General features: G+C 39.1%; 1 protein-coding gene across 6 annotated transcripts in view; it reads left to right on the top strand.

Annotated features, from left to right (window-relative positions):
* The window catches only part of PLEKHA7 (pleckstrin homology domain containing A7), a 145,622-nt gene that overhangs the window by 10,101 nt on the left and 109,781 nt on the right, over positions 1–25,740 (top strand). The window contains exon 1 of one of the 6 annotated variants that reach the window (XM_059848950.1): positions 18,428–18,545. The exons of the other annotated variants lie outside the window; for them this stretch is intronic. Within the exon in view, the coding sequence (XP_059704933.1) occupies positions 18,532–18,545 (14 nt within the window). The 5' untranslated portion in view covers positions 18,428–18,531. Of the gene's footprint in view, positions 1–18,427; positions 18,546–25,740 lie in introns of those variants that run through there. 6 annotated transcript variants of the gene reach the window in all.

Raw genomic sequence — 25,740 nt, 5'->3', positions numbered from 1 at the left:
ATTGTTGGGCATGAAGTTCAGGTTTTGCTTCTGCATTCTCCTTGGAGCTGAAGGATTAAAAACTATTTCAGGTAGAAGCAGAAGTCGTGGTTAACGTTACAAACCCAGAGCAGCCGGTGTCAAGGTTAAACACAAGTTATTAAAATACCTGATTAAGGCATTTAAACATAATACCCAGTATTTGCTGAGCAGGAGCTGCTGTACTGATGCAGAGTAGTCCTTGCTGAGAGATTTACAAATCATATGAATTTTTAAAGTCTGGTGGTTTCTCTCTCCCTGGGCAATTTGAAGTGTTGCAACAATATTGCTGGTTTTCCAGGTGATCCTCTGGATTTTAGGAGAAATGTCTTCAAATTTTGCATGAGTTGAAATTTAAATAACCCTTGTGCTGGTGGATTTCTACACAAGAAAAACATCTGAAAACTCTGTTATCAGCAAAGGATCTTTTTTCCAAGTGTCCCATTGAAATATGGGAGACTGTGCAATTGCATGTTTCCTCCCAGCTCTGCAAGAAAAAAGGGCAGTGACACTGCACAGCCGTGTGCTTGTCTTTGCTGGAGAGCTTCAACAACATTTCTGCACTACAAGGAAGCCCCTACTCCTTTTAGTGACTACAGCAATCATTTAGATAGGAAACAAAACTTCAGATCATCAAGTCCATCCATTAACCTGGCCCTGCCAAGTCCATCATTAAACCATGTCCCAAGTGCCAGTGAATTTAAATATGTGCAGGAATGGTGACTCAACTGCTTCCCTGGGCAGCCTGTTCCAATGCTGGATGACCCTTTTGGTGAAGTAATTTTTTCTAATATCCAGTCTAAATCTCCATTTCCTCTTGTCCTGTTGCCTGTTTCTGGGAGATGAGGCTGACCCTCATGTGGCTACAGCCTCCTTTCAGGTGGTTAAAGACAGCAGTAAGGTGTTATCTAAGCCTCCCTTTTTCCAGGATAAACAGCCCCAGCTCCCTCAGCTGCTCCTGGTAAAACTTGTGCTCCAGACCCTTCCTGAGCTGTGTTGCACTGCTTTCAATGGGGAAGGTGGGATCTCAGCTGTGACTTTGCAGAGTCAGAGGGCAGCAGAGCAGCTGAGGCAGTGCCTGAACTGATGGTTCAGTTCTAAGAGATAATGGTAGTTAAATGTCCCAAATATTGGAAGTTTGTGAAAATGCTGTTTAAACTGATTGTGTGTAAAGAAGAGAACCAAAGTTAGCAAAAGAGGAGGAAGTATGTGAAATACTTCTGGAAATGTAGGTAAGCAGTGATCTGAAAGCCTTTCAGTGTGGACTTCTGGATGTGTTCTATGTTTGGAAATTAAAAGAGATGAAACATTTTGGACAGCAAGCAGTGTGGGGATTGAAAAGGCCAGAAACAGCATTTATGTTGGATAATATGGATGGTTTCAAATGCAGTTTCTGCCCCCCCTCTCCCCACCTGTGTTGTCCTTCTGCCCAATTGCTGCATCAGCATTGCCTGTAAGGAGGGTCCCAGGGTTTTATTTTTTCCATTGATCAGATGCAGCAGTCAGCAAATAAACTGTTAAATGGTATTGATAAATAGCATGGGCTAAAGACAGAAACCGGGAGGAAAATCGAAGTTCCTGTGTGTGGATGATGTGACTTTTCCCTCACCAGAAAAGCAGCAGTCAGAGAGAGGGGAGCTTCAGGAGTCCAGTTTTAATCCAGCTCATCTTCCTCAGTAGGTGCAATAGAGGAATTAACAATCAGCAATTTGGGGAGTGCCTCTGATTGCCAGCCTGCTGTTCTGGTGTCACTGGGCAGACAGCGGGAGCTCGAGGAAAATGTGGTTTGTGAAAATCAGATGAAGTGTTGCCTGAAATCTTAAAAGGAAGTAGTTGTAAACTGTGTTTTTAAGTAATGTGAGTAGTATTTGAATTATTGATGAGCAGAAGAGCCTTGTTTGTGTATGGAAATGAAAACAATTGTAAATTTGTGTTTAGACTGTTACACAGCTGTTTCCTGAGTAGTTTCTGTCACTTAGGATGAGGTACATGGTAAACAGCCCAGTTGCTTTTGCTTTGTGGGCAGGGGGAGTATAGAAAAAACCTTAAATTTTATAGTGGGCTGCTAGTGAATAATATATCTATTTTCTTTAGAAAGAAAATTCCAAATTGTTTTTTCCAAATTTTTTGTGATTAGCAGCAGAATAAGAAAATCTGTTAATGCACTGGATAAACTGGGATAATTCCAAATGAGCTAATGCAAATGGAATTGGTTTGAAAGTACCATTCAGGGTGAACAATTTTGTTTTTCCCAGAATGTTAATGATATATTAACTTTTTGTTCCTTTCAGCTAATTTTTCAGGAACTCCAGGAATGATAATGAACATGGTTTACTTGGTATTGGGTCTGTATAACAGTTTTGGGTGAAGCTGAGTGAGAGGAATGTACTGGAAGTGCTGTTCCTGGTGAATTTTGGTGTCTGTAAATGTTGTAGGTGAAAATACAAATTAAGCATGATTCCATGTTTGATTGATTTAATAGAGTTCTTAAGCATTCTGTCACAGGGTTTCTTGGTTCTGCAGTGATACAGAAATTGAGAGATTGTTGACCTCTCCAAATATATTCAAAATTCTAATGCATTATTTATTTTTGTGCTTAATTTGACTCAGCAGCTCCTCCATGCCAATTAACTTGACATTCCATTTATTTTGGCTACTGATGTTTGCAGTGGAAATGTTAAATTGCCAGTGTAAGAATTCTCTGCTGGGGGGGTGAGTAGAAATATGGAGAAGGTATGAATTGAGGGTGCTATGGTTTGGGAGGATTGCCCATGTGAAGAATTAGAGTGTCTTGCTGATTTAAAGGGAGTGTGCTTCTCTCTCAGCTGACTGTGGTTTTCTTTAGGTTGAGCTTTAGTTAAGAAGTTTAGGGTTCAGCTGAACTTGCCACTTAGGAATGAATTATTTTAAGAAAACCCAACCTTCTGGAAGCTTTTAACTGTTTGTGAGGTAGACAAAATAATTTCTCTGTAACAATCACAGAAATTACAGTTGTCAGCACCTGAACAGCTGTCTTCATGAACAAAAATTACTTCTGATTATCAAGTGTACCCTGCTTAACCATTTAAATACTTTTGCTTGCTTGTAGGTTTTTTGTAATGCTTTGGACTGTTCTGAATTTGATGTATGAAATCTTTCAGTGGGTATTTCATGCTGCACTATGTGTTTCCAGAAAGGAATGCTTGGTGATCTGGAGTAGAAGTCACAAAACAATTTAAATGGTCATAGTTAATACATGGGTCCCACTGGAATTTCACTTCTGATGTGAGCTAAAATAAAATGTCTTAATAGTCTGTGATACAAATGGATTTTTTTAAATCTTACAGTTCTTTTTTCTTGAGTGCTTCAGATAATTTTGAGTAGTAAATCGTGATTTCCTTTCCTGTTTTTTAAGCTGGTTTTAATCTAAAGCCATGTAAATTTGTTCTCCCATTCCTAGTGGGTCATAAATTGTAAAAAGAAAAAGTGGTTTAAATGTGTTCCTGGTAGTTTTTCTTCACTTCTGACTTACTTGTTAAGTGAATTCACTGAATGAGAGAAGGAAATATTTTCTCTGTACTTGCCCAGAAGCTAAAGCATTAAACAAAATTTTGAAAGTAGTTAAGAAGTACATTAATTACTTTACCACCTTATGTTATGGGCAAATTAAATTAATAAGGATGATGTTAAAGTGCAGAGTTTCCAAAAATAGGATGAGGAAGGGTTTTGTAGTATTGTGTTGAAATAATTATGTGTGCGTGCATGTTGGAAAGCTCCTGAGATGATTTGGCATCAAGGTCTTAAAAACAAACCTTAGACTTCATCTGCTGGGAAAAACCAAACACACTCCTCTGAACTTTTGAATGCTGTATGTAAAACAAAAGAAAAAAGGAATTTTTTTCTGTATGTCATTCCATCTAAGGTAACAATTGCTTTTGCAGTGGCTTCCATTCTTTAAGGGAGTTGCAGAACTCTGATCTTGGAAGATTTTGACAGTGAAGTTATTCCCTCTTCCTAATCAGTTTGTGTCAAAGCGTGTTTCTGTTAAAATACATTTGTAGTTACATAGCTGGCAGCTTCTCCCCTCCCCCTGCAATGAGTGTTCCTGAAGCTCAAGCAGGTCCAAGACTGTCTAGTGGGAGCTTTTTTTGGTATCTGATGCTGGATAAATAAATCTTCTGAGAGGTGAGCACTTGCCATCTTCATAAAAACATGATAAATACTATGCTTAATGATAAAAATTGCTTTGAGGAAGTATTTCTGTATTGGGTATATGTTTATGCTAGGGAAAAATAGTTACATCTCTTTCAAAAGCTTTATAAAATGGTAGGAGCTATTCTGTCCTAAGTCTTTCCTGGAGTTCATGCTTTCAGTTGGGTCAGTCAAAAATTTGCAGTCAACTTTCAGTTTACAGATGTTTTTATGTTAATTTTCCTTCAATTTCAATGTGTGGATCTTTACCATCTTTTGTTTGGCATAAAGACTCCTTTCACTAACTCAGTTTTCAAGTAGACCATGGTAACTCTAACTGCGAAGTTTTTAATGGTTTTTTGTAATTATTTTTAAAAGTGATTAATCATGAGGAGAGCTACTTGCTTGTCAACAGGTCTGACAAGTTGAGGAAGGAGTTTGGATTTAATCTGAAATGCAGCAGGGGAGGAATGCCCTTCAAAGCTTTCCAGCTCTTAGGTTGATATCCCCCTCCCCCATCAGTGTTGAAAACAGTTTCTGCAGGGCATGAAAAACAGGTTTTTATTTATGTAATGTTTCTCTGGAAATAAACTTTAAAAACACTAAAAGAATGACAGATTTTAGAGATTATGAGTTTTGAAAAGCAGTAATGTGAATGCTTGGAAGAAAGGCACACCAGCCCACTCAAATGGGCTGCTGCTTAGTATGTTCTTAGTAATAATGTGGGGGGTTTTTTATATAGGCTTCTTAGATTGCCTGCTAAAGAAGCTTATCTTGAATGGCACAGCTGCCTTTTCAAAGTTGCCTGGTATGAGGATATCCTGTACCATTTGTTACCTTAACTACTCAGAGTAGCTGTAAACGGAGGGACCTACAATTGAAACATGCATCCCTAAGTGATGTAGTAAATGACAGACCTTCCTAGTTCAGCTGCTCCTATTGGATTAGGAGGAGTTGTTTCCTGCAGGGATTGGGAAAGGTGCTCTCTGCCTAAATGGGTAGGCTGGTGCTCTGGAGAGGAGACCTGCTGAGTCAGGATGGGTGGGTACAGAGGTTGAGAATTTCCTTCCAGAATCAGGAGAGAGAGGGACCAAGAGAGCTGCAGACATCCTGGGCCAGCACTCAGGTTAGTGATCTGGGATGAGTTATGGAGTTATGGACTTTTTTGTTATGATATGCCTGGGGAAGGCTGGTTGAGGAGAAAGCCTACTACTGATTGGAGACTTAATCTCTTCCAGTCTTAGGTGTGGCTTAACAACCATTCTGAGGTAATAAGGACAATGGGGATTTCTTTTTCTCTCCTTCCCCAACCCATCCTTTTATGTGCACACACATACATCTATTACTTATATTCTGTAAGCACTGCAGGAGAACTACATACAGCTGGCAGCTTTTAATAGGTTGGGATCTTGACCAGATAAGTGGTTTGTAGATCTTCCTAAGGCTTGGTTTTATTCAGTGGCTGATAGCAAACCTTGGCAAGACCAGGGTGTAGAAAGTAGACACAAGTGAGGATAACTCTGGAAGAAAATATTGATTTATTGGTTTCAAAAGTGATGAAAAGCTCAGTTGTATTTAAGGAGAAAAGGGCTGTTGAACTGCTCCACCTGGAAGAATGCAGCCTAATGACTTTTGATTTGAGAATCTTTACTGCAAGTGCTGGGTGAGCAAAATGTTGAAAAATATCTCAATGCTACTGGTTCCCCCTGTTGCACGTTGGTCACTAAACTCTGTCACCATAATCCTGTGTGGTTTCTGAGCTGCCTGAGTAACTCTGCAGTATGGCTGGCAGGGCTTTGTCCAGAGGAATCTGCTCTGGTGTTCAGTGCCAGCATGGGTGTGCTCCCATGACCATTTTGTAGGTGTTCTGTTGGCTGGGGGGCCCAGACCATTACAAATGCAGTGTATACATCCTGCTCTTTGTGGGGAGACTTGCATCTCAGCTACATACAAGCCAAGTATTGAGGAAAAGCTCACTAACTTTTGTCAAAAAAGATTTAACTCTTTTGAGTTTACATCTGTGCTCTTAGAGATGAAATAACCTAGTGATTTCACTGAGTATTAAACAGTAACTTCATTTTAAAATTATTTGGTTTTATAAAAAGTATTTAAAAAAAGTTCTTGGAACTTCAGCTTAGAACTTCCAAAATGCCTTTGTAAAAGCCAAACATGGATGGCTTTTGTCTGAAAAGAAAAAGTGTCAGATACTCAAATAATAAAAATACCTTGTTTTCTAAAGTTGTCTTAATATTTTAACTAAAATTTTGTGCTTGAGTGAGGGTTTGCAATAGATTGGGTAATAGATTGTAAATATGGTTTTGTAATAGGTTGTAAAACGGTTTTGTAGTGGGTTTTTCCTTTTTTTTTTTAATTATTGTACTGAGGCAAAAGACCACAATGCATTTTTTTTCTGTCTCAGACACAACACTTTCAAACCTGCCCGTTCTCTGTGCTGTGCAGTGCTGCCAGCTCCATCTGAGCACTTGGAAGGAGCTCACCTGGGTGAGTGTGACCTTGCTGAGGGCTGCTGCAGGTGAGCTGGCAGCTGCAATAAGATATTCCAAACAACTGCTTCCTCCTTGAGCTGTGCTTTGGGAAAACCAGAGTGACACCTCTTGCTGCAGACTGTTCAGAGAGGAGCAGCATGAGGCACCCAAGCTGCTGGGGACTGTCCTCAGGAATAAAAGGAATAATTTGGGAGGCTGCCAGAACTGCCATTGGATGAGCAGATGCAGCCAAGAGAGGGATGTGTTAAAGAATGTGCTCTGTGCTGTGTTGTAGGCTCAGGATGGGAGAGGCCCCTCCTCATCTCTGGGCATCAGGATTTTAGTGCTTGTGGAGGGTTGACTTCAGTTTAAAGGGTTTCTTAATGTTTTTTTTTCCTTTTTTTTTTTTTTTTTTTTTTTTTTTGTTTACTTGCAAATGATCCACTACTTTTAATGTCATTTTGGTAGGCTGAGAGCTAGAGAAGCAGCAAAAATTATATCTGTGTGAAAGATGCTGCTTCCAAGGAAGGGAATTGGAGCTGTTGCAGCCACATTTCTATTAACAGAGAAATGTGTGCTGTGCTAGCTCTGCTCCATGAGAGAAGAATCTGTTCATTGCAGTGGTCTGTCAGGTGTTCTCCTCACAGTCAGTGGTGCATCTGAGAATTAATGGTCGAGGTGGGGGAGAGTGAGGCAGTCTTGGAAATTGTTGCCTGTTGTTGAAGGTGTTGAAATTGCTTTTACACATATTCCTTGATAAAGGGTTTCAAGCAGCACAAAACCTCTCCTTTTGGGAATCTGCTAAAGTGACAGTGCAGAGAGCAGCTTTCCTCAGGAATTGTGCTCAGATTTATAGGAGGGCCAGATGTACTCACTACTTAGATTAACACTCAGGAAAAAAAAAAAAAAATTAAAGAGCCACATAGAGAAACTGGGTTCAAGCATTCATTCACACTCTGAATTTCACACTCTGAATGATAGCTGCAGTTTTAGTTTATTTTATTACCTGCTTTCCTTATCTCATCTGAGTTTCAAAACAAGCCCTGAGTCATACATTGTTGTTCTAAAAGCGAAGCTGGAAGACCCGAGGGCAGGCTCTGCAGGGTTCTGCTGTGCCACAAGAGGGCATTTTTTGTGCCAACTTTTTGCAGCTGTTAAAGGATAAATCTACTTTTTAAATGTCTCACTTGGGATTAATTAGTCCTGGAAAGCAGTTGAAATGATGCATCTTTTCTCTGAGCTCCTTACTTCCATAACTAAGAGCAGCTTTAGATCTTTGTTTTCCTAGATAACTTGGGATTTTTGTGTGATTCCTGTAATTATATAAAGAATGAGGATTCAGAGTGGAATTGTGATACATTTGGAGTTTGGTGTCAGGTGAAGTTTATTTGAATGATATGTCTAGTATTGATTACAGGGAATTAAGTTGGACATTGAAGAAAATAACAATGCCAGAACTGTTTTTCCCTTTAGGACCAGTAACTTAAAATAATGTGGTTTGGTGTGGGAGATTGTGATTATAAGAACACTGTATCTTTTTCTTCTTATATGGAATATGAGACAGTAAAAACAGGGACAGTGCATTATACAACAACATACAGCACTTTGCATAATGATACCTTGCAATATTCAAACATTTCACAGAGTTTGCATTTAATCACCAAAGATCAGCACTACTGTAAGTGGCAGAAAAAACCTTCAGTTGCCATTTAACCCTTTGCAGTGGGATGAGCCAGTGCTTTTTTCTGGAAGAGCTGGGGCTGTTGCTGCTTCTTGTGCAGGGGGTGTCTGCTGAGATTGCCCCATGGTGTGCCTGGGATGTGTGTGCATGTTGAAATACGAGTTTTTGTGTTTCAAAAAGTCCAAGTTGAAATAAGTCTGGTTTTGAGCATTCCTCAGGAAGTATGGCTGCAAGGAAGAGCATCTAAGGCAGATGAATTGTTCTGGCAGGTTTGGGTTGTTCTGCCAGCCCGACTAATCTTCAGGGGCTTTCCAATCTCACTGAAATCAAAACATGATTGTGGTAGGATTTTGGTGCTTTGTTTTTTAAAATATGGGGATTTAAGCTTTGCAAAACATTGCTTGTGCTCTGTGCTCTCGGGTTGGTGGGCCAAACTTGGGATGTGGAGACATTAGGAAATACTAGAAGAGCAGCACTGAGGGCTTGGAAATTTGACACAATTTCTATCTGCAGCAAAAATTGCCTGCATAGTTTTATTGGGATTTTTTTGTTCCACCAAATCCACATTTAGAATAAAAACCCCTTATATTTTAAAATAACCAACCTGTGGATTATTAAATGTAAATATAATATCTGATCTCTGTCCATAAAAGCTTAAGTTAGGGAAAAACCTTCAGCTTTATTTACTTCAGTCACTTGGTATTTTTTTCTCCAGCTCATAAATCAAATTTGTACTGAAATTGTGCCTTTACAAGTTAGTGAGTGCTGTGCTGTGCCTCAGGAAAACAGACAGCTGTGCTTTTCTCATTTGGTTCTGCAGCATCTCTGCATGATTATTTGGGGGATGTCTGAAGCCTTCTGAGTGCTTCATGTGGAGGGCACCAGTTGGCACCAGTGATTTCTAAACATCAGTTAAATAACTTACTTGTAAAGGTGCTCTCCACTTAGGTTTGACATGGTTGATGGTGAATTAGGAATTATTCTGCTGATGTAGTTTTCTATGGGGGATTTTTTAAATTGTGCTGGATATTTTTCCTGAAATTCATGTGCTTTTGTATATGAAGTGCCTGTTTTTGTGGCTTGCTTGCTAATAATTGGATTACTCCATTGCTCAGTGTGGTTTTATCTGTTTTGGAGTTTTTTTCCTCTTTTAAAAGAAAATCTACTTGATTTGCTTTAAAGCAGTTTGTGAAAGCCTTCTTGTAATGCATATGCTTTGAAAGAGGAGATGGCAAACTAAATATGTGCTGACAGAAAGGATATTCTTAATATTGCATTTAAAAAACCCCAGCCAGCTGGGTTCTGTACTGCTCCTGTGTCTTCTAGCAACTTCATTTTGAGGCTGTTACAGAATTTGAGCATTTTTGCAGTGAGAAGGTGCATGTGCTGGTAACTCCTATTGTTTACTCTTAAGGAACAGTGTTTCAGTCATTAAAAAGAGTTTATTAAGACTAGAATGGCAATTAAAAACCTCTAAGCAATGTCTCTTTTTAAGCCTTTTTTAGTGTGCTTCTGTATAGAAATGCAAAAATAACTAGTTCCAAACTAAAGGCCTATTCTTGTCACAGTGCTGAGGGTTACAATAAAAAATGTAGACAGCTGCTGGAGATTTGGGTTTATAGATGCTTTTAGAGAGATTCTGTTGAGTGAATAAAGGCTAATAAAGTGTTTGCAGTCTTTGGCTAGCCCTGCTTGGATTCTTAAAGCCTGCTCATATAAGAAGTGCTGGCACAATTGACACCAAGTAATTATTGTTTTGAAAGTCTTAATTGGGGCTTGGCATGGATTGCTCATGGAATCTTTGTTGTTTTCCTCTATAAATTCTGCTATAAATTGGTGTTGAACTACAGGGGAAACTGGTGGAAGTCCAAAGGTAGACCCCTGTGCAACAAATGTGCTTGCCTGCAGACACATACATGACTTGAAACCCCTACATACTGCCAATAAAACACCTTTCAAAAACCTTTTTCTTTATCTAGAGTCTGGGAAGTGTGACAAGTTCTGCTAGCTGTATTTAAAAGCAATCATACCCTCCCTCATCCCACACATGCACGTGTGGAAATGACAGGACTGAACATTTGCATCAGCACAGAGCTGCAGAACTTGTGCTCATACAGGAGTGAGGTGAAAACCATACTGGATTTGTGGAGAATAAGAATTAAATGGCTTGTCAGAGGACATGCTTTGGATGGGAAGGTTTTACAGGGATGCTGCTAGTATAGTAAATATTTTAGTGGAGAGCTATCCAGAAAATCAAGGAGTAGATTCCAGGCAGGTTTCAGTAAAATTTCATTGTTACTTTAAATTGTTGAAGTTCTTGGATCCTAAGGTAAAGGGCCTGTTGTAGTGTAAAGTATTTGTAGTCAGCCTTACTCAAACACAACAATTGCTTTTCTTCATACATGTGATGTAAATGGCAGTTTTCAACTTTTTAGTGACTTATGGTGCCTTCAGAAGTTTGGGTAAATAGTATCTTCAGTTAAGATGATTGGTTATTGAATAGGCTGGATATTTTTCATAACAGTTTTCTATTTATGCACTAGAATAAAAAATACTTGTTTGAAATATTTTAAACCATAAATGCTTTGTTTGTTTTTGAGCAAACAAAACAAACATTAGAACAGGGAAGGTCATGTTTATGGGCTGCCCAAGAAATTTTTTGCTTTTTGCAGTTCATTACAGGAGAGGTGAAGAGTCCTTGGAGGGATGTGCACAGAATGTGAGCAGCTCTGTTTGTTTGTATATAAATAAATAAACAATGTTTGGACATAAGCTTTTCCAAGGATGGTTAGGAGATGACTCAGTTGTATGCTGGTCAGTAAATGAAATTCAGTCCCTCCTTCTGTGATTGCTGAACTACTTGGTGTGGAAAAACTACAGTAGCTCTCAAAACAAAGAGTGTATCATTACAGGATATAACTAGAGCATGTCTGCTTGGTGGTTTAAAGCCAGGGCCAAATCCTGGGAATGTTAATTTGGCCAAGATGCACATGTGCATACTTGCAGTGCTTTTCAATGTGTCACGTGCTGCCATTCTGTGGCAGACAAAATTGTTTGGTGTAGAGAATACAGTACTTCAGCATAGGCATCTGTACTTCTGTAAAATCTTCTCTGTGTGACATTCCAGGACTTTGAAAAGGACAAAGGAAGGGGGAGAACACTTTTAGTGAAGTTGGAGAGAATATGTGTTTAGTGGAACTGAGTATCTGTGGGTGTATTCCTTACATGTATGAATGGTTTGCAATTTCTGTGCATAAAGTACTAGAACAAAACCAGAACAACAGCACCACACATATCCAAGCTTTGCTTGCTTATCAAGTCTCTCCTACAACTATTTAATAGCTAGGAGAATAATGAAGATATTAAAACAAATAGGAGTTGTTTTTCCTAACCTTCAGCACATGCAATTGGTTGTTTTCTACTTCATCTCTGCATCCCTTATTATAATTGGTGTGAAATCAGGTGTCTGTACTGTCTCTGTCACTGTTATAGGTGTGGGCAGATGCATTTAATGCTGGTTTCACTCATGGTTTTCATGAGAGAGGGAATCTTGAAATATAACAGATGATGTCTGACTTGGTTAATGAATGGAAGGGTTATTTAGTGATGATGCAGCTGGTGACCTTGAAGATATGAAATTTCTTCAGCAGTTAGTGTTCAAACTTGTCATCCATTTTGAGGCTTTTGTTGAGGGCTTTTGTTTTTAAGCTACATGATGAAATTAGATGATAGATTATGTGTTTACAGTTTTGAATCTTACTAGAGCTGGTCTTCTGTCAGTACTTAAAAAGATCAAAATTATGTAGCCAAAGTACCCAAAGTAGGAAAATACTTGTTGCTGTTTATTTCTGAACAATCCAATAACCCTCTGTGTTTCTTAGGTGGTTAAATTCTAGCCTAAAACTTTGTAGGTATTTAATTTTGTAAGGAAGATGTAGGTAAACCATCCTGCTGTGGTTTGGGTTAGTACACCTGGGCATGTTGGTCCTGACTTAGCTCTCCTGAAGTCAGGGCAGTGTACTTGCTGCCTTGAGCATGAGGGTTTGCTAGGTCTGTGTAATTGTCAGAGGGGCTGGGGTTTTGTGTGACCATAAATTCAGCTGCATCATGTGAACACAATTAACTCTCATTATGTGTGCCTCATAAGTTCCATTCAGTTATCTGAGTTGTCATCAGCTGAAGAAGTGGTGGAGGTCCTGTGCTCACCAGCCAGGCAGAAGAAATGCAGGAATGTGCAAACAGGGCTGTGGTTTGTGCTGGGTAGGGCTGGACCTCGGGGCCAGCATGCAGCAGCACTTCAGGACAAGGGAGTGAGAGCCCAGCAAGGACACAACAAGGATCAGTGAGTCAGAACAGCCTGGGCTGTGACTGCACACAGGATGAAAGACACAGGAAGTGTGGTTTGAAGGAGGAGAATGGTGTAGGGCATTTTTTCCTCAGCTGTGGATGTGCCCATTGCTCTCCTAAAAGGACTGATGTGCTCCTGTTTAACTAGAAGTTCCAGCTGGCACTTGGAGAGGCTCACATCTTGCTTGTGGGCGAGCTCCTGAATTTGGAACTCCACCTCTGAGATGCCGTGACCCTCACCTCCAGCGAGTCCTCCTTGCCTGGGTGTTTAGCCAGAATGTGCATCATCCTCACTGATGGCTTTTCTACCAAAGCACCCATAAATAGTGAGTATTAGCAAGTATATGAAAAGACAGGAGGCAAAAATTGTGTGTGAAATAGAGGATAAAGCTGATGGAAAAGTTGTACTTGCACACTATTAAGTTAGCTTACTTAGATTTGCTGGCTGATAAATAATAAAAGGCTTGATTCTGTCAGCTTTAAATCTCAGGCCTTGACTTTTTCCAGAAACTTTCTGTTCTCTGAGGCAAATTCACAGTATCTGTCTTTATTGTTTCCTTTTATATGGGCTTTTAACAATAGCCTTTTAAGTAAGCTGAGTGTGCTGACAGGTGTGAGAACTACTCATGAGTGAAATTTTAATGGATGGAAAATGAGCAATGTTAAATAATGGGTCACTCAAGTAATTTTAAGGAAAATCTAAATGTCTTGAAAATTAATGTAGTTACAATCTCATAAACCCCAGGCTTGTCACAGATCATTTTTGCAGGCTGTTACATTCCTGACATGCATTTCTCCTGTCCTGCAGTTTAACTTTTTCTTAAGTATGCTAGGGAATGTATTAAAAGTGGGAAAGCTGTCAGAGTTCTGCATTTTCAAACAGGGTACTTTGATTAAAGAAACATGATTTCTGTCTGTATAGAGAATATTGTACTTTGACATAGCCAGGCATTTTGATAAAGAGTTAAGTTTTCAGGCTGTGTAGAAATTATAGCAAAGGCTGTGGTTACTGGTGTAATTCTGGAAGTGGAGAAAGGGACAGAAAGGTCAAAAAGAAGTATCTTAAAAGCAGTATTTTGCTGTTTGAAACTGACCTTTGGTCAGTTTTCATTCTTTCATTCCTATGTTTATATGCATCTCTTTGTTTGAAAAATAAAGTGGAAGTGGCAGGTATACAGGGTAAGATTTGTTTATCATTTGGAACATTTGTTACTCTAATTTGTTTCTTGTTTGGTTTCTTTTTCTCCCTGTTGTTCTGTTTCTAGTTGGTTTATTCCCCATCTCACTACCTTCAGATTCCTTGTCTGCTTCTCACCCAAATTTTTGGATTAACAGTGTTTTAAACAATGCCATTCCAAACTGGTTACGTTTTGTCATCTTTCCCTTCAGTGTGATGACTAAATGTTCTGAGTTGGGGGTTTTTTGTTGTTGTTTTTTTCCCCCAAACTTTAAAGTTTGAATTAACTCCTCTAAGTACTCTGGGCGACTTTGTTACAGTCAGAATCAAATCTCCAAATTATAATTCAGTGTACTCCCCCCATGTGTATTTGGAAGTTACACAGTGTGCAGTGCCTTCCTTTTAAAAATCAAATCCAAATTGGAGTCCTGCTGCACATGATTCCTGTGCTCCCTGCTGATCCAGGACAAGCTGCAGTCCTGCCTTAGAAAGTGCATAAAGGCTCCTTGGCTAGACTTTCTTGTGATACCAATTGAGCCATTAAAATGTGCTTTCAGCTTTGGCATAGTTTGCTTCGAACTCTGTTCACCTCCTTTATGTTCTTGGCTATTCCTAATGTAATCTGGTCCTGAAGGCTCCAATCTAAAAGTTACTCTTTTCAGTATCTCTGTATTCCTATTTCTACAAACTCCTTTCCTGGCACAATTGTGTTTGCAAAGAATGCTGAGATAGCACTTGCTGAACAGCATTTAAAATGTATATTTAATTTTAATTTTTTGTATTATATCTGCAGGTTCTATGAGAGACAAACTTCAAGGTATTCAGTAAAAGTTGCACAATTCTATGTGTATCTCAATAAATACTGTGTGACTTGAGGGTATTCAGCATTATGCTGCTCTTGGCTGAAGAACAATAGCTATTCATTTAATAAATTACTTTGGTAGTTAATATTTTAGCTTATAAATCTTTTCAGTACAGTCTTAGAATGAACAGAAGTATTGGCAGAATACTTTATATAAAAATATGTAATATGTATATAAATACCAGTATATGTGTGTACTTGTATATAAAGCCATATGGTACAGGTTATATTTAAAAATGCAATCTATACAATTAATTCCAAAATTATTTTCTGTCCTGTCCATTACAAAGTTTTAAGTGTAGAAACATTTTTACAGTTGTGTTCATAAATGCAGCTGCAAATGATTTAAATGTTTTTAAATGGCCCTGTAGTTTATTTAATGTCAAGAAGTGAGGTATTCATAAAGAACTAAGTGGGATTAGTTTTAAGTGTGCTTTACATTGTTAACTGTTCCTTCAGTGGAAGTGTTGTTTTGGTTCTGCCTTTTAGCAGCTGTGCTATTTTTTCACTATTATTATGTTTAAAGACATTTCTCCGTGGGTTGTTTTCTAGAATGGTCTTTCCTAAGAGTGCTGAAATCCTGTTTTTAGTCGAAAGATGGGTTTTCTTACCCCAGAAGAGGGATGGCCCTGATGGTGTCTGGGAGCCTTGTGTCCTGATGTGACTGTGTCATGTCAGCTGGCAAGGGATAAGTGTGCAAAGCAAAGTGTTCCAAAATCTGTGCCATTGTCAGACCTTATCTTGTGGGGACTCAGTTATTTTGTGGTGGCCCAGCTGTCAAGGGTGATGCTCACCCATGGCTCTTCTTTGAAGCCAGCAGCCAGAAATCATGCACAGATTTACTTCTTGGCTAGCTGTAGGGTAACATGGAGATGACACCTGAGAAAGTCACTTTTGGGTTCAAATGTCATTTCCAGGGCTGTTTCACAGATCTTGACACCTAAAATAGATCAGGTGACTTGTTCCCCCAAATTTCCTTCCTTTCCACTGTGAAATGCAGGGGACTGCAATGCAGTGACTGGCTCAGCAATTGATGCTTAAAGATACAAGAATGTGTCTTCTGTGGAAGCTTAATGTGCAGCTGCTTTCTTCCAGTCCACTGTGCAGCTGGTACCTGGTTGATGCTGGCTCTTTTGGAACAGGGCTAGAAAAGTCACTTACTTGGGTAAGGAACTTTCCTTCAATGCTTTCAATAAAGATCCTGAAATTAATACCTACGTGTTAATTGCTGTCCTTGTTGATTTGGGTCCAGAGAGGAGAGCTCTGTCCTTGCTATGCAGTATTTTCAGCTTTCTGTTAGCTCTGAGACTGATGAAATAACAAGTATTTATAAAAGAAAACAGTAATGCTGTCTTTCTTGAAACTCATATTATTATTTGAGAATGGATAGTTGCTTCTGTGGTGTAACACTTAATGGGTTTTTCTTTTTTAGCCTAGATACTCTAGGATTAAACAAAGTTTTGATTTTAAATAGAGTCTGAACACAGACTCAGATATGTTGCTATTTTTCCCTGTTCAGTTGGCCCTCAAATGTTTTCTGCCTGCCTATAATTAAGTTGTTCAACAAAGACTTAGTTTTGCCTTCTCATTTGTTACAATAGCTGTTGTGGGCTTTCAGATTTCTAACAGCTAACAAAATACTGTCAGCAGGAGTATCTAAGTGAAAGACAAAGAACTGGAGTCAACTAAGTCAGAAAATCCATGAATAAATCATTAAGGATACTGCAGTACCTATTTTGAAGGTTATATTATTTTAAAAAGTATTCATTTTCCCCCTTCATTTCATTAGATGTTCACCTTTTTTAGGTTATAAAATGTGTGGGGAGAAGAGCCAAGAAATTTTTTTTTTTTCAAAGAAAACAAGTGACTCTGGGTAGTTTTGTACTTTTGTTTTCTGTATGGTGCTGTTTCTCAAGTCCCCTCACTCCATCATAGCCACACACCTTGTGTATTCTGAGAGGCTTCAAATGATGCCCTGGAAGGTTTGTTGTTGCTTCCTAGGAGCTGGAATTTCTTTCTTGGATTACTGTTTTGGTTAGGGAAGTGTTATGTGCTTGGTTGAAGTGGCTTTTGCCACCAGACAGAGGCTGCTTACAGCTGTTGTGTGGGAGAGGCAAAGGAATTATCATGTGCCTGTTTCTGAGCATTTCTGGGAAACAAAGGACAAGGAAAGTAAATGGTGTCCTTTCACCACTCTAGGTCATTAAAGGTCTAATCTGAAGCTTGCTGATTTCAGTGAGCTTTGGATTACTGCATGGCTGTGTTAGAGGCAAATTAATTCAACAGCTTCCATTTCCTTAGAAGGGAAAGGTGGAAAGTCCTTTCCTGACCTCTGTGGATGAGCACAGCACAAATTGGCTGGCTAATAAATTTCACTGGGGCTTAAATTAATCCAAGAGTGAGCTGTCAGTGAAGGGGATGCTGACATCTTTCCTTTGCAGCCCTCTCCTGACCAGTCCTGGAACACTTGTTTGGCAGCCTGATGCTCCAGCTCACTTCTTTGCTCCAGCTAGAAGCACATCCTATGGGAAACTGCTCTCAGCTGAATCCCTTGCCCTTTGCTCTGCTGCTGGGCTGCACAGGCACCAGCACCACTGCAGAGGAAGCCCTGGGAAGGCAGGAGGTGGGACTGTTCCTTTCAGCAGTCGTGGGGTCTTTGTTGGACTTTTTAGCTTTTTGGGAGATGGTATGTTCGGTGGAGCTGCGTGGCAGATGAGAATTAGGCAGAGCACATCTCAGAGATTTTCGCCTCCCAGGAGAGCAGACGTTTCTTCAGATTTGGCAGCTGTCCTTGAAGTTTGGTTTATATGCTTCCTATCTGCAGTAATTTTGTTTTACTTCTTATTACATTAATCTTTTTAGATCCCTCTTTGCTTTTTATGCCTGTCAGTTCCCTGAGCAGAACTAAAATTGCTCCAGTTAAATAAAAACAATGGATAACTAAAATTAAGTAGTTTTACCTATGAAAGCTTACCTTGGATTTCATGTGAGCTTTAAAATGAAGTTACTTTGCCAAAAAACCTTTGACAGAGATAGGAAAAAGTAGCAATTTGCTAAACAATGCCTTTGTTCAAGTTTTATTGGAAGAGCATTAAACTTTTGTTTTAAAAAATGGGCAATTTACCAATGCTTACAGACAATGAATGTCTTGTAAAGTTTAGAATACAGATAAAAATTCTTTTAACATAGTTTAGGCTTTAATGTACTATTTATGGAAACTGAATATAAGGATATGCAGGTTAGATCACTGATATATTCTGATGTGTACTTTAGGTTTGTAGAATTTCCTGGGGATGGGGCACTTTGTTTTGCTTTATTGAGATGGACAGACTTTTCCTTTTCAAGAGCTTTGGAAAATACCAAGCTATTGTTTTGGTACATGGAGAGTTACTGCTGTGAAAAACTTGATATTTTTGTCCTTTTTTCTTTTTTTTTTTTTTAAACAAGGAATACAAAGAATCATTCAAATCTACAGCAGGGGTGGGAGGATGTGCCTTCTGTGGGGACACCGTGGTACATTCCATCTCATGGAATGCACTTGGTGTGGCATTTAGCAAAATGTCCTTCCTAATGGCTTCAAGGCAGGGCAGCTAAATGGTAGAGATGAATGCAATGGGAGCCTTTCCTGCAAGGTGGCATGCCTTCCTCACACTCCTGCAGGAGGCATTTGTTGGCCATGTAGGGAACGGGACTCTGCTGCTGGACAGCGTTCTTGAAGCGTTTGTGGATTCAGCCAAATTACAGGAGGCACACTCCTGTGTGTCCCAGAAAGCAGAAGGATTACCTGTCCATGTATAGTTCCTGGTGAGCAAATTGAAGTGATTCATTTGAGGAAATAGGAGAAATTGTTTATTGTTCTTCAGATGTTCATTTCTGTAGTCGTGTTGGAAGCTGCAGCTAATCTGCAATCTTCTGCCGTCTGCTTTTTATGCTAATATGGAGTTATTTTGCAAGGGTTTGGGAAGGAAATCCATTATAGGGTTTATTGATCTTTGTGGTATTGACTGCCTGCAAAATAGTTTCCACAGATGGCAAAACAAACTCATATTTTTAACTTGAGGTGGTGAAATTGAATGTTGTCCTACATCTGTTACATAATGAAATCCAACAAAGAGCGTAGGAATTGTGAGTTGGGTTTTGGTGTTTTCTTTCGTTGTTTTGTTTTGTAACAAAGCTTACTAGAATATTTCTTAAGCCCTAAGAGTTTTATTAGAGCAAGTGTGGCTATTTCTGTGCTTTTGGGTGGGGGAAGAGTTGGGAACAGTAAGTTTTTATCTTCAAAAAAGAAATTATATGTGATTATGGCATGTAATCAGTGAGAAATAACTCCAAAATTAAGCTCCAGTGTATCAGTTGTGAGGATTTCTAAATAACAGAATGCTGTTAAATGTAAAAAGAAAAAAGAATTGTAGGAATGAGACATCTTCTTTAAAATGGGTTTGTCACACATTTTTGATTCCCTACATTTCTTCTTCACTGGAAATACCAGATTGCAGTTAATGCAAGATGGCAATTATTTTAGGTGTCTCTATTTTGATGAGGGGCTACAGTTTTCAGAATTATAAAAATAGTTCAGAAAGAATTCAGTGAGATTGCAGGAGGAAACTGGTCAGATTTAGACAAAATCTTCCAGGAAACTGGTCAGATTTAGACAAATTCTTCTGAATTGGCAGGTAAGAAGAGTATAAAATTTTATGTTTAAATGTATGTTTTAAAGAAGAGAGGTTTAAGCCAAGAAAATTGATTTAAAGAAGACAGGTTTAAGCCAAGAATACAATGGTGTATGGTTATATCTGTGATGTGTGGTTATATCTGCATATCTGAGTATTCCTGAGACAGTGGGAAAACAGAAATACTGGAATAAAATGTAATTTGAAAACATTATTATCAAAGCCTGTTTTATGGGAATGTCATATATTTTTGAAATAGAGATAAGTTGTACTTCTTATTTAAAAAAAATCTCAGTGTTTGTATCTCTCTGAGATAGACAATGGGCATCCATGGTGTAATTTTCCATTTCTAGCTTTGTTAAAGCTTCATCTTTATTCAGAGTGGGAACATATCAGCTTCATGAAAATAATGGAAGTGTTCTAGTTTTCAGGAGAGTGCACCCAGAGGACCCAAGGAGCTCTGTGTGTGAGGAGGGTCTTTTTGAATTTTGTTGAAACTGATTTTTGTCAGATCTGTTTCCAGGTGATGTGGACAAGGAACTTGCAGTTGGCAAAGTATGTCGAGGCTTCCCTGATTCTTTTTGTCAGCCTGTACTTTTCTGCAGGAGCCCGTCAGTCCTCATTAGAGAGCCAGCTTGTTGTGGTGTGCTGCTTCTTGGGTTTGAGACAGGATCTGTTCCTGACCCTGCCTCCCTGCTACTGCTTGTTCTGGGAAACCTGCAGGTGTGTAATGCTCTCTTGGTATGGACTCTTGTGTTGTTTATTTTCTGATTTGCCTGCTCTAACACAGTGAAGAGGTCAAGATGTGGAAGGAAAATAGTGTCATAAATAAATAAATTGTGTGCAACTTCTTCAGAAAGACCCCTAGGAGCCCTTTGTAAAAAGCTGTTTTGTAGCCAGTTGGTCTCCAGCCTTGGCTGCATGGGCTTACTCCATCCCACGAGCCTGCATTTGTGTTTCTTGGATGTCATGAGGTTTCTGTCAGCCTTGCTTCACCCTCCAAATGGCAGCTCTGCATAGCCTCTAGTCTAGTGTTGTTTCAAACTGTCTTAGTAAGTTTAAAAGGTTTGTTAAGCTTGGCTTTTGGTTGAGTTTTGCATTGGTTTCCTTTTTAGCTCTGTGCTGTGAGGAGTGGCTGTACATAGCAAAGCACCCTTAAAGACAAGCCTGAATTTTAAAGAGCTTATCTATTCTGGCTCAGTTTGCTTAAATAACATAAAACAGCTATGAAACTTCATAAATTTGGCAAACCCAGAAGAGGAGTGCTTGTTGTATTGGATTTTTTTTTCCCAAAGAATGATAGAGAGCTCTGTAGGAGAGAAGTTTGTTCAAATCTTCGTTGTTTATTGGGATTTTCAGTGTATGAGCTAAAATATTTGTGAGTAAATATTTGTTTTTAAAAACCTTTTTTTGTTTTCAGTCAAACCACTGCTACTGAAGAGCTCCATTACTGTCAGTGATGCTATAGCAAAACTTCAAGGCAGTTACAGTCAACTTAAAAATGTCAGTGCAGGCATCTGTGATTGTCTTGCTCTAATTCTTCTGTAAGACTTGGCTGTGCTTGGCTCAAATGGTTACTTTTCCATCTGTGTTACTTTGATCATTTGTTGTGAGGGACTACAGCAGCTTTATGGGAAAATCACCAAATTGCCTTTGCTTCTTTGTGGAATTTACTTGAATGGAATTTTTTTTGGTGCTGCTTATGACAATACTTTATGTGGCTTGTTTAGTTTTAAAAGGATATGTAGAAATAAGGGATAGATGGGGCAGCTGAAAAATAGTAAAGCCAAAGATTATACTTGGTTTTGCTTTATTTAAATTCATTTTGAGCTGCTGTCTCTATGGGGTCAAATTCTTCTTGTTGTAGGGGAATTTTTTTTGTTGTAGAGGAAAGGGAAAAGAATATAAAAGGGAAATTGTTAGGGGTTAGGACTAACTTCTGCATAAAATGAAAAAAACCCAGCATAATTGTGAACCTGATTATAATTTATCTGTGGAGTGCAATAGAATGTCTGGAATCTGTAATTCTTTAGAATTGCTTAACATTTTCTAGATTTACTGGCCTCTTACTCCTTATTTATACCCACATATTTATCTCCTTTTTTTTTTTTTTTTTCTTAGCCTATTCAGGGTCTATTTTCTTTTTCCTCTTAAAATGTGAATATTAGGACCATCCTTATAAGATGAAAGCATGCATTCTCAAGTCATTACATGATTCCAGGAGCTGGGGTCTGAGTAAAGATGCCAAATACCAAAATACCACCTCTGTTTGCAAATGGCAGCTCTGAGCTACCTGCCAGAAGCTTTTTGTTGGCTTAAAGGCCAGGCTGGCTCAGAGTATTGGAAATGTGTGTTTCCCTGACTAATGCCACTCTGCATGACTCTTCTTGCTGGAGCACTAATGAGCAAGTGCCTCTCAGCCAAATTTATTCCAGTGTGGTTGCTCTTGTCAGCTGTTCCATGGCCAAGTCTAGTACTTATGGTGTATTGATTAAAAATACATGAATGTTTCATTTAACACAATATTTATTTCTAGCATAAGTAAGAGCTTAGCAAATCCATCCTCTTTTCCTCCTCCCAGCCACACTTTTGAAAAAAGCACACCTAAGAAAAGCTGTGTGACAAGGATTGTGCTTGCAATCTTTGGGGCTTGAAGGGGCTGTAAAAGCCCTGCACTCTTCCATCCAAGTACAGCATTCCAAGCCTTCACTGTTGTCCCTGATCAGTCAGGAAAGGTGATTCTTCCTTTTGGGAACATTAAATATTGGAGTAGGTTGATGAGAGGAGGAGTGGAATTGCCCTTGCTGGAAGTAGTTAAGATTCGGTTTGGATGACTCCGGATCATCTGAAGTCTCATTTTCAGCAAAAGATTGGACAGGATGATTGCCTAAAACCTCTTCTTGTCTAGACTTTTCCCTGTGATTCTTCACTGGGAAAGGGTGAGGCTTCCCCAGATTAATTTGGGGCAAGATTTTGGGTATTGGATTTCTCCTTTTATGAAAGAAGCAGGAATATCTTTTCTCTAGATTTAGTTAGATCATTTGATGCTTTTAACAGCTGTGCCTCAGTAGGTTGGACATCCTGGCTGCACAGGTTGCACAGCAGCAAAGTGGGTTTATCATTCTGGGACAATCTAATGAATCCAGAGCAGGCTGGGATTCCTGACATGATGGACTTAGGATCATAGCAGAAGAAGGTGAATTCCTAATGAAATTCTGTCTGATAATGAGCTCCTACTTTGCCAGCAAGAAGAAAATGCCCCTGTGATTCATTTGGTTGATGGGGGAGTAAGGAGGAGATTCCAGTCCTGCTGCTGGAACCAAGGCAGTTTAAGGACCCCAGAAGAGAAGAGTGAAATCTACTTTGCACAGTAGCTTAGCAGGGTAAACTCATAACAGATTTATCTTCTGATATGTTACAAGTGAGAGACTTCTGTTGAGAATTCTTGGTTCAGAAGTTTTGAAGTTTGAAACAAGTAGGTGTTCACACAACTGGAGAAGTTTTGTGGTTTTAGAGACGTAGCAGAATCCAAAATATTTATTGATATTTACAAACAGCAACAAGTTCTTTACAGGAGCAGTGTTATGAAATACTGGTGAATTGCCTTTTGTTTCTAATGTCTGCAAGCAGGTATTGACTCAGTTGTGTCTTCTGATTTTCACCACATTGTTATCTCATGGGCTGATTAATTGCATCTGAGGTTTTGGTTTTTGGTTTGTTTGAGGGCTTTTTTCTTTCTGTTTCCTGTATGTACCAGATTGTGTTAGAAATAAATTTAGGGAAATCAAAGTTCTGACTTGCATTAACTAGTGGCAGTCTGGTATCTATTGGTCTCGTGCCATTCCTGTTTTTTAATGAAGGTATTTGTATTCTCTGGTGTTTGTATTCCTGGTTGGTTGGTTGTTTTTAAGCAGAGAAGCAGAGCAGTCCTACACCCCACAGAACAGAGGGCTATCAGATGTCACAGTGTCCCATCTTCTGTTGCTCTGCCTCAGACACCAGCTTGGCTTTGCTTCAGCTCATGTGTTCCCTGCCCATGCTGTGTTTTACCAGACCCATGAGCCCTGGCTTCTTCAAATGACAGTGCTTGATGTGTCCTGGTCTCTTCCCCAGGTACACAAAGCCCTTTTCACACTCACCTATTTGATGGTTTCTAAGTGTGGATCATCTAGAATGTGGCATGATATTCTCAATAAAGGCTTGCTGAAACACAGTTGAAGGCTGCTTAAAATATCTCCTTGTCTCTTCTGGAAATACCTGTCATGGTGTATGCTGGCATTGAATTTTGCCTTTTTCACTGCCCTGTTACAGAGGTGGCTTATGCTGGGTACCTCCTGCTTACTGATCAGTTTACTGCTGGGCATTCATTATGCATTATCTCTGCCTTTCTCTGCTTTCAGTTGTTAGGTCGTGCTTTGGATCTCATTTTCAGTGTTCTGTTTCTCTTGCTTTTTAAACTTTCAGGCTTTTTCTTCCTTAAATTTGTGTTCAACTAATTATCTCCTACATATGAAAACTTTCGTCCCATAATTGAAATTTTAACAAAATTGTTCATGCAGTATTTATCACGTTACATCTGTGTAAAAATTAGTGTTTTCTGATAGTTTCTAACAATGAGAGACAAGACTAGAGTAAAACAAAACTGGGAGGGAAAGCTTGTCTTGCCAAATACACCTTTTCATAATTTTTTTTCTTTTTTAATTGACAGGCTGTTGTGCAATTCCTCTTGCTTCTTTTAAGCTGGTTGTAGGCTCTCATGTCACAATATGGCCATGAATATTTCATTACACTTTTGAAGTGCCTTGCTGAAACTGGTAGAAGTGGTGGTTTCTAACTGCATCTAGGTAGTTCTTTCACATAACTCAATTGCCATAATGTTTCTCAAACTGAACTAATGTTACATAAAGGAACAAAAAGCTGTAAATTCATACAGGACTGCTATTATGATATTGCTTTTATATAGTAATGCACACAGATGTACATACCAGCAACAGAGTCTTGATTTTAGACTGTGAGTTTTAAACCTAGGAACTGTCCCCTCTGATGGAGAACTTGGCTTTTTGCTCTGCTTCATCTATTCTGCTTCTTGCTGCTGATAATGAGGCAATCTTCCTCTGAAGCTCCAGCTGCTCCCAGGCTTTGCTGCTCATTTGAAAAATCCTGTTAAGCAGAGGAAATGTGGTAAAGCCCTGCTCTGTCTTGGCCAAAATAGCTGTACTGTAAAGCTGTATGGAGAAGAAAATGCGAGGTTTCTGGATGAATGATAATTCTCTTAGAAACCATAAATATCTGGAAAATGGGGTGTAATGACAGCTAGTTTTTTTTCTCTGATGTGGTACTTGTTTGCTGCTCTGCATGAGTGTAGTGCTTAAAAACAAGATGCTGCTGGTTTGCTTTAATCTTCTTATTGTAAACCCTCAAATTAAGATATGGCCAGTCTTTTCAATCAGTGTAATCTGAGTCAGATTTGAGAAAATTAGTGTTAACCACCCTTCTTACCATAGTGCAGATAAAACTGCCAAGGCAGGAAAAGAGAGAGGGAAAGCTTAACTACAACCAAAGAGCCTTTGCTGCTGCTTCTGGGTGTTACAGCAAGGTTTGCTCTGTCCAGGAATGCCAAGCCAGAACAAGGATATCTATCCTGTATTTCATGAGTTAGAAACATGTTTTATTTGTGATTTTCCTAGCCTCTGTTCTGTCTATACCAGACTGGCAATTTTTGCATTTTTCCTTTCCTTACGGATTCTTTCAGTGTTTGTTAACGTTTGGAAGTAGGGTGAGTGGCAGTTTATCTTCATTGTGATGGAGTCTCCAGATTGCTTCCTTTAAGCAGTTGGAAAGCAATCAGAGAGAGTGCAAACCTGCAAATTGGTAAGGTTTTTAGGTGTATTAAAGCAGAGGTAGTCAGTAACGTGAATATGAAATAAATCAAGGTACATTTCTGGTCTTTAATCTCTGTGTAGGTATTCTAAGAAATGAGGGCTTAGTGCACTTTTAAAGGCTGTAGACAGATATGAAACTTGTAACCAAACAGGAGATTGGGGACATCACGTGTTCTTACTGGTCAGTCTGTTCTCCTCCAGGAGCTTACTGTCCCCTTGGATCAGCTAAACACAACTTTATAACATAACAGCTGTTCTCTGAGAAATCTGGGTTCCTTTATACTCTACTGGATGGTTTGAAAAAGTCAGATTATTTTGATAGAACTTGGTTGAGGGACAACTTGTGGTGACTGATCTGAGGGGAGCATTGGCTGACCTTTTCAAGTGGGAAGCAGTGAGATGTTGGAAGTAGGAGCCTCAGCAGAGCCACGCTTGCAGCACAGTCTG

The sequence above is a fragment of the Haemorhous mexicanus genome, chromosome 6 (genome assembly GCF_027477595.1).
Source record: "Haemorhous mexicanus isolate bHaeMex1 chromosome 6, bHaeMex1.pri, whole genome shotgun sequence".
NCBI classification, from domain to species: Eukaryota; Metazoa; Chordata; class Aves; order Passeriformes; family Fringillidae; genus Haemorhous; species Haemorhous mexicanus.
This window is presented reverse-complemented; position numbering and strand designations above follow the sequence as displayed.